General features: G+C 44.5%; 1 protein-coding gene across 3 annotated transcripts; it reads left to right on the top strand.

The window, feature by feature from the left end:
- Positions 1-5: 5 nt before the first annotated feature.
- liat1 (ligand of ATE1) lies at positions 6-9,939 on the top strand. Of its 3 annotated transcripts, none has more exons than XM_055657540.1 (2): positions 6-137; positions 6,340-9,939. In XM_055657540.1, the coding sequence occupies exons 1-2, from the start codon at positions 77-79 to the stop codon at positions 6,792-6,794; spliced, it is 516 nt and encodes a 171-aa protein (XP_055513515.1). In that variant the 5' UTR covers positions 6-76; the 3' UTR covers positions 6,795-9,939. The 3 variants fall into 3 exon arrangements, with proteins under 3 accessions (XP_055513515.1, XP_055513514.1, XP_055513513.1); XM_055657539.1 differs by lacking the exon at positions 6-137 and adding an exon at positions 216-837; XM_055657538.1 differs by lacking the exon at positions 6-137 and adding an exon at positions 218-870.
- Positions 9,940-12,273: the final 2,334 nt, after the last annotated feature.

The raw sequence follows: 12,273 nt of genomic DNA, 5'->3' as shown, positions 1-12,273 counted from the left end.
GCTCTGGCGGAGTGATACCTGACCTGTGAGTCCCAGCGGGGAAATACAACACAATAACAAGATAACCAACACACCGATGGCCTGGTTGTGTCAGATATCGAAGGATACGCGTTCGGGTTCGCGCTTGAGGTTTGAACGTGTGTTTTAATGCTATTTATTACTCGTTGTTGTGGTGCACTATATTCCCTGCGCGGAGGCGCCGCGGCTGGGAGGAGGGGCTGTGATGCGGCCGTCGCCATAGCAACGCGTCAGGGGCAGCGGGGGGGAGAGGAGATGCACTTGTTGCTCTGGGCTGCAGGGAGATAGGAGTAATGATCGCAGAAGGAAGGGAAAAAATGGAAAATATAACCCCACTGAGAATGAAATAGCAACCAGCACGTGTTTGGCTGCTTAGTGTGCCGTCTGGGGGCCAGTTGCTCTGCATTTAGGAGCACACCAACCAGATTTATATTGCATTCAAAAATAACTCACCAAGAACACAACAACCCCAGGATCATCAAAGAAGTTTTAAATCAAAGGTCAGCAGTCAAAATTGTTTCCAGACTCCCACAGCCAGCCATAGTGCATGGAAGCACTTTCCACTTTACCCTCAACTCCAGAAGACGTTTGTAAAAGTTCAACAAAAAAAATATATATATATATATATATATAAATGAACTGATGCTTCAGGCTGGGTGAAAGGTTGCGTATTGAAGATGGAAGCAAGTGTGCTGGCCAGCAGATACAAAGTAAAGTCGTCCATCAACCTGATGGGAGATTCGGCAGAAAAGAAGAAAGTCAAGAAAAAGGGAGCGAAAGAAAAGAAGGATTCCTGTAAAATAAGAAGAAATTCTTCAAGTACGCCATCAACTTCAGATGAGATTGTAATGGGTAGGGTAAATAATATTTGATTAGGGATATCAACCCACCCAAACACCCCTTTCCAATTCATTCCAACCCTGCTGCAGAAACTATAATCCAGGCTTTTTGTTACCATGGCTAATATTCTTCTGAGTGTTCTCTTTATTTTACTTTCTCTAAGTTCATGATTCAATGGTTCTTTATTATCATGTGTACTGAAGTACCCCGATATTTTCCTTTTGCATACAGTTTAGTAAATTATTACCATACATACTACGACGGCACGGTGGCGCAGCGGTAGAGTTGCTGCCTTACAGCGCCAGAGACCCGGGTTCGATCCTGACCACGGGTGCTGTCTGTACGGAGTTTGTACGATCTCCCCGTGACCTGCCTGGGTTTTCTCTGGGATCTCCGGATACCTCCCACACTCCAAAGACGTACAGGTCAATTGGCATGGTAAAATTGTAAATTGTCCCTAGAGTGTGGGATAGTGTTAGTGTAAGGAGATGGCTGGGCGGCACAGACTCGGTGGGCCGAAGGGCATGTTTCCGCGCTGTATCTCTAAACTAAAAAAATAAGCACAATCCCAGATTCAGTACAAAGTGTATAGAAATACCCCCTTGATACCGATATACAAGAGTGGCCAGGTTTGGTGCCATTTTCAAAGTCCAGGCCATAAAAGCCCATTGCAGCCATCGCCTCCATCCGGTCATCCCTCACCTCACCCAGCCACCATTCAGCCTTTGAGCACTTGCGCCTCCTGAGCACTTGCGCCTCTCCTCCTGCAGCTGCCCCTGAGGCTGCCGTTTGTTTACGTATCCACTGTCGCCAACTCCATCTTCTTCTCTGGTCCTCGGAGGTGAGCAGGGGCCGGGCTCGACCACTTCCCTCCTCAGGCAGGGTTTCCCAGTTCTGCAGCAGTCGAGCTGGGCCTGCTACCGGGGTATGGCAGTGGTCCCACAGGTCCTTCTAAATGCTGCTGGCCACATACTGACTTGCAACAGATCCCATTCCCCCTAGTGCTGGCTGACTCCCATTTGCTCCTCAATAAACAATGCTTTGATTCTAAATTTGAAACCTTTGCTTGTAAAGTGCTCACTCTGTAGTTGCCAGCAGCCATTTAATCTCCTGATGCTTGCTAGGCTTTAGTTCTCACCTCTTAGTCATTGCTAAATTTAATGACTCATTCACACAACTATGCCTTTTGCTGCCAAGGCTTTTGTGTTTCTGGCCTCCACCTAAAAAGCTGTCACCTTGTCATTTACCCACCATAGCTCGCGATCGGTTTTGGTTTTGGTCTCACTCCTCTAGTCGTAGAGTCTAACAGGCCTTTCTGCCCGACTCAGCCATGCCGACTCAAATCCCCCATCCATTCTGGTTCCATTTGCCCACGTATGGCCCATATCCCTTTAAACCATGTGTCGAAAGGAACTGCAGATGCTGGTTTACACCGAAGATAGACACAAAATGCTGGAGTAACTCAGCAGGTCAGGCAGCATCTCTGGAGAAAAGGAATAGGTGACATTTCAGGTCGCGATGAAGAAGGGTCTCGACCCGAAATGTTACCTATTCTTTTTCTCCAGAGATGCTGCTTGACCTGATGAGTTACTCCAGCATTTTGTGTCTATCTTCCCTCTGAACATATCCTATCCATGTACATGTCCAAGTGTCTTTCAAAAACTGTTTATACCTGTAGTACCTGCCTCAACCTCCTCTGACAGCTCGTTCCATATGCCCACCACCATCTGTGTGAAGAACCCCTTGGATTTGTTTTACATCTTGCCTCTCCCACCAAATGCATACATCCTCTTGCTTTTGATCACTCCCGCGGTGACCTGAAACCTGAGGCAGTGTTCCTCGACCTTTTAGATGACAAACAGAACAGGATCCCTAACTGGCATAGGACACCTTTAATGTTACGATCATGTTGGTTCTATTTTTCACTGTTATATTTGCGTATACGAGCTAGAAATTAAATGAAAATGTACATATTAGGGTGTTATTGAATAATCCTAAACTTTCCCTATTGAGTGCAGATAACAATAACAAAAATGGCGGAGCACGGTGGAGCAGCGGTAGAGTTGCTGCTCTACAGCACCAGAGACCCGGGGTTGATTCTGGCTATGGGTGCTGACTGTACGGAGTTTGCACGTTCTCCCCGTGACCGCATGGGTTTTCCGGGGGCTCCAGTTTCCTCCCACATTCCAAAGACGTTCAGGTTTGTAGGCTAATTGGCTTTGGTAACAATTGTAAATTGTCCCTAGTGTGTTGGCTAGAACTAGTGAACGAGTGATCGCTGGTTGGCGTGGACTTGGTGGGTGAAGTTTCCACGCTGTTTCTCTAAACCAAACTAAACTAAAAAGGAAAATAGACACAAAAATGCCGGAGTAACTCAGCAGAACAGGCAGCATCTCTGGATAGAAGGAATGGGTGACATTTTGGGTTGAGACCCTTCTTCAGTCTGAACCCTTCCACTTCTATCTCTCCCTCTGCCTTTACATTTCACATCTCTTCTCTCCTTCTTCTTCTTCTTGCGCATGGCCTAAAGTTGTCGGACAACTTGTTCTATTTGATCTTATTCCATTGTGCACGTCGGATTGATTACATTTGTTGAAACAGGGCGGACCACGTGAAGGTTGCAATCTTCCACCCCCTCTTCTCTCCTTATCTGACACGTTTTGTCTCCTTATCATCTCTGGTCTTTGGCAGTCTGGTCCATCTGCCAAATAAACCTGGATCCATTCTTAAGACTTTTCCACCAGAGATGCGGCCTGAACCACTGAGTTACTCCAGCACTGTGTGTCTCATTTCGGTATAATCCAGCACTTGCAGTTGTTGTTTCTACTTGGCATGCTTTGCCCCATACCCAGCTTGGCACAAAATGTCACCCATCCATGTCCTTCAGAGATGCCTGACCCACTGAGTTAATCTGGCACTATGTGTCTTTGATTGGAAACTAGCACCTGCAGTACCATGTGCCTACAAGGCATTAATCATGAAATTCAGCCAGATTATTTTAGATGAGCCAAAATGTATTCCAGTAGAGGGCACTCTATGATTAGAAAATGTAACAGAACGGTCTTGACTGGAACTGCAATAACTATTCTCGGGTATCTGGGTATGATGCAGATCTTTGCAGACTCACAGAGTTGATGCAACATCAAAAGCTTTTTGTATTTGGCGGTTGGGCCATTGACAACGCCCAGAGGATTGTCGGCTGCCCTCTCCTTACCTTGGAGGACTTACACAGTTCCCGCTGCATCAAAAAATCCCAGAGTATCATAAAGGACATTTCCCACCCCGGACACTCCCTGTTTGAACTATTGCCGTCAGGCAGACGGTACAGATCTACAAGGACAAGGACGAACAGACTAAAAAACAGTTTTTACCCCACTGCTATAAAAGCACTAAATGTAGCCGCCAAGGAACGCAGGGGCGAGACATACTAAGGGACTGTGGTACACTGTGAAATCGACAGAAGGATGGAGGGTTGGGTGTTTATGCGTGCTATTTTCGCGATATTTATTTTAGTTGTTTATCTTTTAATATTTTACCTTGTATGTATCGTTAGCTTTTAGAAATGTTTGAATGGTGCACTGCTGGCTGATATTTTTAAATTTCATTGTACATGGTTCATGTTACAATGACAATAAAGAAACTATTCTATTCTATTGAAATTGCAAAAATCAGGAGGGTGGAGCAGTGGTAGAGCCGCAGCATTACAGTGTCAGAGACCCGGATGCGACCCTGACCTCAGGTGCTGTCAGTGTGGAGTTTGCATGTTCTCCCTGTGACCATGTGGGTTTTCTCCAGGTGCTCCGATTTCCTCTCAATTCCCAAAGACATTTGTAGATGAATTGGCTGCTGTAAATTGCCTCCAGTGGGAAAGTGGGATAACATAGAACTAGGTAGACTAAAATGCTGGAGAAACTCAGCGGGTGCAGCAGCATCTATGGAGCGAAGGAAATAGGCAACGTTTCGGGCTGACAGGATTTCCTTCGCTCCATAGATGCTGCTGCACTCGCTGAGTTTCTCCAGCATTTTAGTCTACCTTTGATTTTCCAGCATCTGCAGTTCCTTCTTAAACACAATAACATAGAACTAGTGTGAACGGGTGACCAATTGTCGGTGTGGGCCGAAGGGCCTGTTTCCATGCTGTGTCTACAAACTCTAAACTCTAAAAGTGATTGCAGGTTCAATCTCAGTTACTTTTTTATAAACTATTACCTTTTAAGTATATATTCTTGCACACGATGGAACACCTGCCTTGCCTTGTAAAACACTATGATTAGTTTCACGCCTGTAAATTCCCCCATTGTTATAAGTGTCTGACTTTAATGTCATCTGGGGACACACTCAGCTGTCCATAAAAAGAAGGATTTACTATTCACAAAAAACACTGATTCAGATGGGCATTCGCAGGGAATTAAAATAGGTTGCCTGATTACTTTTTCATCAGGATTTGAAGGCAAAGGCTCCAACTTGAACTTGAGAGAAAATGAGGAAATAATGGAAGTTAAAATGGCAGCACAAGATCATAGTGTAAATAATTAGAACATAGAACAGTACAGCACAGCTCTTCGTCCACAATATCTGCGGTAAACCTGATGCCAAGATCAACACTTATCTCCCCCGCATGTAACCCATAGCCCTCAATTCCCGCATACACATATGCCTATCCAAAAGCCTCAAATGCCACTATTGTATGTTTCAACCACAACCCCCCAGCAGCGCATTCCAGGCACTCACCACCCTCTGTGTAAAAACTTGCCTCACACATCTACTTTAAACATTGTCCCTTTCACCTTAAAGCTATGCCCTCTATTTTTCCTTGCTGTGGAAAAAAGGTTCTCGCAGTCTACTCCGTCTGGTCCTCTTGAGTAATAGGATGTGCAAATTCGTCCATAGACTCACTACACACCTATTGCCTGATTTCATTAATGCCGTTTTGGTTTTCAGAATATAAAATGTCCTGCAAGTAAAATTGACCTATGACAACAATTATTCAAATCTAATTGTTGCAGGAAGTTCAGAACTTAGCTTAGTTTAGAGATACAGCGTAGAAACAGGCCCTTCAGCCACCAGTGATCAATGACACCCATTGGCTGTTTCTATCCTACGCACCAGGGACTATTTACCGAAGCCAATTAACTTACAAACCTGTACGTCTTTGGGATGTGGGATGAAACTGGAGCATCTGGAGAAAACCCGCGCATTAACAGGGTAAACTCCATACAGAGAGCACCTGTGTTCAGGATCGAACCCGGGTCTCTGGCACTGCAAGGTAGCGACTCTGCCACCGTGCCACCCCTGAGCTATTGTAATAGCCTGATCCTTTTAATATTAGTCAACCTTCACCCTGAAACAAATTGGTGCTTCCTTACCACTGTGGACTGAGCTTGCTTCTAATAATGTATGTCAGTAAATCAAACTCTTCAAACCACTGTAGTTTTTTTTAATCGGTCACTGCCATGTAGCTAATATTTCCTGTTTCTGCAGCTCATAAACGAGGGAAAAGTATCAAGCTCCATGCTTCTAAAGCTTCTAAAGCATCTCCGGGCATGGAGAAATCAACTAGTCAAGGGGGCACCAAGCCTTGTGCAGAACCGATGGAGAACAGTGATAAATCTGACAGAGATGGAGATCAGGCCGAAGCATCCTCCATTTGCTCCATAGACCAACTCGCTACCTCCGTAAACGAATCCCTGCGCTGGGATGGAGTCCTGGAAGATCCCGTGGCGGAAGAGGAAAGGATCAAACTTTACAAATTAAACCGGCAGCTGAGATACCTGGCGGCCCAGAACACCACGCGCAAGGAGGTCCAGTTCTGCCAAAAGGACTTCTCCAACTCTCAGTCTCAGAAGGAGAATCCATACATCATCACCAGCAAAACGTACCAGCAACTTGCCTCAAAGGATCACGCCAACTCTTACTTTATGGGCCAAAGAACCTGAAGTCCCAAGTTGCAATGAAGTGAATGCGGCCAGAGTCAGACGCAGTACTCCTCCAATCTCCAACTGTTCCTCACAGTTAGAAAGCTATATATATTAACGTTAATTGGGTTCCATTCCCACATGATGGTTTTTGCAAACACTTGACCAAGATCTTAAATTGGATCAACCACTGTTCAACTTGGCTGAGCAGCATCTTGTTCTATATTTCCCTTTTCAGGTTCAAAATTGATGGGCATTTTTACGCTTGAAGTAGTCTGGATAGGATGTGAGTATTGTAGTGCTGAAGTAATTTTAAACACAGTGATTAAAGCTGATTGAGTTTCCGTTTTTGGAGAAAATAAGATCCGTGCCTCTAAAGTGGCCACTCTGGGCTTTTATTCCAATTATCAGCACAAAATGGGTAAAAACGTTTAATGCAATAACCAGTGCTGTCAGTTAGATTTTTATTTCCGCCCTCCCTGTTAATTCAAACTTGAGCTATTTGAACAGATGTGTGTAATTGATCACACCAGGATTCTTGCCATCGTCCTGTTCTTTAGCGAGAGACTTGTGAAATGGTGATAATCTGATTTTAAGGTGGAGTAAAGTCTCATCTTCTCATGTTCATCCATTTACATATGGATCCTCTCACTGGCAGGCACAGGATCAGCTTATTTGCAACATGCGGGTCACAGGATCAGCAGTTAAAGGCTCCCACATACCTCCCGTATGCTCTTGCAATAGCCCTTAAGGTTTAGTGACAGGTCGAAGATGAGATCAGCTCTGCAATTTCTCTCAAACAAGGTGATCAAGCCAGGGAGTAACTGCCCCAAGGTGGTGTGAAGCCACATAGTTATCCCCACACAACTCCGAATGGCCAATCCATAAACCATTTGTTTAAGAAGGAACTGCAGATGCTGGAAAATTGAAGGTAGACAAAAGTGCTGGAGAAACTCAGCGGGTGCAGCAGCATCTATGGAGCGAAGGAAATAGGCAACGTTTCTTTGCTCCATAGATGCTGCCGCACCAGCTGAGTTTCTCCAGCACTTTTGTCGACCATAAACCATTTGCAGTGCTTTGAACTAGATTCTCCTCCCAAATAACACGTTCAATTTAATAGAAGCATAGAAACATAGAAAATAGTGCAGGAGGAGGCCATTCAGCCCTTTGAGCCAGCACCGCCATTCATTGCGATCATGGCTGATCGTCCCCAATCAATAACCCATGCCTGCCTTCTCCCCATATCCCTTGATTCCACTAGCCCCTAGAGCTCTATCTAACTCGCTCTTAAATCCATCCAGTGATTTGGCCTCCACTGCCCTCTGTGGCAGCGAATAATGGAGAAGGTTTAACCAAATTCACATTCACATCAGCAACCAACTCTCAGAGTGAGAGGATTTTACAAAATCTTCTGTTGACAGTAATTTAAGTTTGTGAATATAGTAATTTGTAATCCCGTTTTTCATTATATGTATTTAAAATTACAAATCCAAAATTATTTGCAACTCTTGAACATGAAGAAAACATCTCTCACCCAAGTTATTTTCATAAGTTGCACGCGGCTGTTGTAGAGAACTATTAGAAAAACTCAACCTGATTTAATAATTATTATTAAAGCTTTATTTCAGACACAGGTCCATATACACATCAAACAGTACAAAGAATTACAAAGATACATTAAGAAATTGCATATTAGCCTAAAATATATATAAGCTATTGCACCAATGCCGTCTTAGCCTAGAAGTGAATCTACAGCAGCTTTTCAGAGGGCTGACTAAGGCTTCAATCATGTGGTTCTCTGACTTGTCCAGGCGACACATAAAACTAAACATCAGCTGTCTTAAGAGTGCCTCACAGGTTGGCACTCTAGTGGACACAAACAATTGACTGGCACTATGCCACCTAGGGACATGAAGTAGCAACCTCATTGCATCACTGAAGATAGAACATTTGATATACTCAGTGGGTCAGCCAGCATTTGGAGAATCAGAATGTTGTTTCAGGCCAGTGGCCTTTCATTGGTGGTGTGGTGGTGGTGCGACTGGGAGGAGATCTTGATGAAAGGTCAGGGATGAGGAATATTAATTTAGACTTCAGACTTTAGAGATATAGCACGGAGGCAGGCCCTTCGGCCCACCGACTCCGCACCAACCAGCGATCACCTCTTACATTAGCACTATCCTATATACACTAGGGACATTTTACAATATTACCAAAGCCCATTAACCTACAAACCTGCACGTCTTTTGGAGTATGGGAGGAAACTGGAGCACCCGGGGAAAACCCACACGGGTCAGGGGGAGAAGGTACAAACTCCAAACAGACACCACCTGTAACTAGGATGGAACCCGGGTCCTTGGCGCTGTAAGGCAGCAACTCTACCGCAGCGCCACTGTACCGCCCCATTATTTCTTCCTTTCTATACACGTTGTGCCATGGAGTATTTCTAGCACGGAATAGTCACTCAGATTTAACATTAGTCTGTGTGGTGCTGTTCGCCATGGACTTGGTCTGTGATAACTGAACCACGTAACCACATATCCCCACACGTCCTGAGGTATATTTCACATATAGCCATGCCATGGTTTTAAAAGGCTGCACATTCAGCGAAAAAAGACATGCTGTTAACAAGAAAGAATTTATATTGGGATTATGTCCATCAACGCTATCTGCGGTAAGGCAGCACACTTGATTGGCATTCCATCCATCAGTCTACACGTTCAAATCCTCCTTTCTCAGCCCACCAGGTTGTACAGTAAACCCTTGTTATAACAGTGATGTCCATTATTGCCGATTGTCCACTAAAACCAAATAAGGTATTATCATTGTATGTAGTTGAAACAAAGACCGCCAGATGATGGTTAATACACATAGGAGCACCAAGTGCTGGAGTAACTCAGTGGGTCAAGCAGCATCTCTGGGGAACATGAATAAGTGTCGTTTCACCCTAAAACTAGGTGCCGATGCCGCTGGTCTGTACCGGCAAGCCCTTTTTCACTGGTTGATGTCTATAAGATGTACTGTCAGAACTCATCAAGATTCCTTGAACAGCATCCTGCAAACCTCTGATTTATACCATTGGTAAAGAAAATATAGCAAGTGTATGGAGAAACTGCTGCCATCCAATAAGTCCTATGTAATAGACAGAACATTCCAAGTTGGAAATGCAATTTACCTGTCACTCGGTCAAAAATCTGTAACTACCTACCCAGATCCTGTGTTCAGTTTTGGGCACCATTGTGTGTAAGTTATGGGCACCATTGTGTTTAGTTCTGGGCACCATGTTATGGGAAAGATGTTCTCAAACTGGAAAGGGTGCAGAGAAGATTTACGAGGATGTTGCCAGTAGTCGGGGACCCTGATGTAACGGGACAGGTTGAGCAGGTTAGGACTCTATTCCTTGGAGAGCAGGAGAACGAGGGATGATATTATAAACGTGTACAAAATCATGAGAGGAATAGCTCTGGTGAACGCTCAGAGTCTCTAGCCCAGGGAAACGACAAACCAGAGGACATAGGTTCAAGGTGAGGGAGGGGGGGGGGAGGGGTGGGAAGATTTGATATGAACCTGAGTGGTAGCTTTTTCACACAAAGGATGATGGGTGTATGGATCGAGCTGCCGGGGGAGGTCGTTGAGGCAGGGACTATCGCAGTTTTACGAAACATTTAGACGGGTGCATGGACAGGATAGGTTTAGTAGGATATGGGCCAAACACAGGCAGGTGGGATCAATGTAGATGGGGCATGTTGGTCAGTGTGGGCAAGTTGGGCCGAAGGGCCTGTTTCCATACTGTATGACTCTTTGGCCAAGACACATTGCAATTTACAAGACGATTCACAAAATCACGCCATCAAATCTCCAACTGTCATGAAACAAGACAAAATAACGGTCCCTCCATCAACTCGCTAAATTTCAATAAACTTTGCTACCAATATTCCCTTTACCCAAGGACGATAAGGGAGTGGAATATGTGACCACCCAACACACGTGCTGCTCCCGATGTTAAGTCATTTATAAAGGAGATTGAGCAACTAGATCTCCTCAACTTAGTCAAAAAGTCACACTTCAAAATGTAATCATTACTCTACTCACTCCGACCTGCGCCAGATTACCACTGATGAGGTGTTTGCACAGTAATCAACCAGAACCAAAATCAACCAGAAATGCATTTCGTTGTGTTTGCACGGTAATCAACCAGAACCAGACAGGAGCGCAGGGGGTATAATTTCTCCACAGACACTGCAAGACTCACTCTAATTCACCACCACCAAAGGGGAGTAAAGACTGAACACTACAATATTGCCTTGACAACAATGCCCAGAGGCATGTTGCCATTGGGCCTATTGTGTCAGTTGGCATTCCAAGTTGGCATGTTGTTAATGTTACAAGAAACTTCATGGGTAATCAGGAATCAAGAGCATAGGTTTAAGTTTGGGGGGGAGATCTAATAGGAATCCAAGAGGCGACCTTTTCCCCACACTGAATATGGTGGATATATGGAACAGACTGCCAGAGGATATAGTTGTGGTTAGGTACAAAAACAACATTTAATCATTTTGATTAGTACGTTCAGACGGATAGGGAAAATGGGACAAGATTAAATAGAGCGGCATGGACAAGTTGGGGCAAAGGACCTGTTTCCATGCTCTATGACTCATGTATGGATGTCTGCCAAATTTCCACATAATCATCTGAAATTGTTCTTATATTGTGCACTGCATCTGGTCAATAATAGATCACCAATTTCTACAGCTAAGTAGACTGGATCAACAAACTCCTGTATTCAAAACGGCTGCTTTCATTTTGCTCACTTCATATCAATTACCTGGGGTTATTCATGCATACCCATCAACAACCAAAGTGAGTTTTGGGAATCCTAGAACCAAGTTCCTTCGCCATTTAGAAGACATAAAGTGCTGGAATAACTCAGCGGGTCAGGTCACATCTCAGGAGAACATGGATAGGTGACGTTTTGGGTCGGACTTTTTCTTCTGACTTTGAACAATGGTCCCGACTCACAAAGTGAGTCAAAATGTTCTCCAGAGATGTTCGTCTGACTTGCTGAGTCGTTCCAGCACTTTGTGCCTTCTTTGGTAAACCAGCATCTGTAGTTCCTTGTTTCAACACTTCCTCACCATTCAATTTCCCCATAAAATATTGACATTTATTTTAATACATTTCAACATCCTAATTTGCTTCTTGATGGAACCAAACTATGACCAAACTTTAAAAATCTTAAGGGTCTGTCCCACTGTACGAGCTAATTCAAGAGCTCTCCCGAGTTAAAAAAAAATCTAACTCGTGGTAAGTACGTAGAATGTACGTAGCGGGTACGTCGGAGCTCGAGACGTCTCTTAGCAGCTCGTAACGCTAACGACAGGTACTCGGGAAAAGCGGTAAACTCGGGAAGTTTTTTCAACATGTTGAAAAATGTCCACGAGAGCCCCGGGTACCTACAAGCGGCTTTAAACCGTAATTCTCCGAGTTCGAATCAGGGGAA

Source organism: Leucoraja erinacea, chromosome 28 (genome assembly GCF_028641065.1).
Source record: "Leucoraja erinacea ecotype New England chromosome 28, Leri_hhj_1, whole genome shotgun sequence".
NCBI classification, from domain to species: Eukaryota; Metazoa; Chordata; class Chondrichthyes; order Rajiformes; family Rajidae; genus Leucoraja; species Leucoraja erinaceus.
Note: the sequence above shows the minus strand (reverse complement) of the source record. Positions and strands in the feature narration are given on the sequence as shown.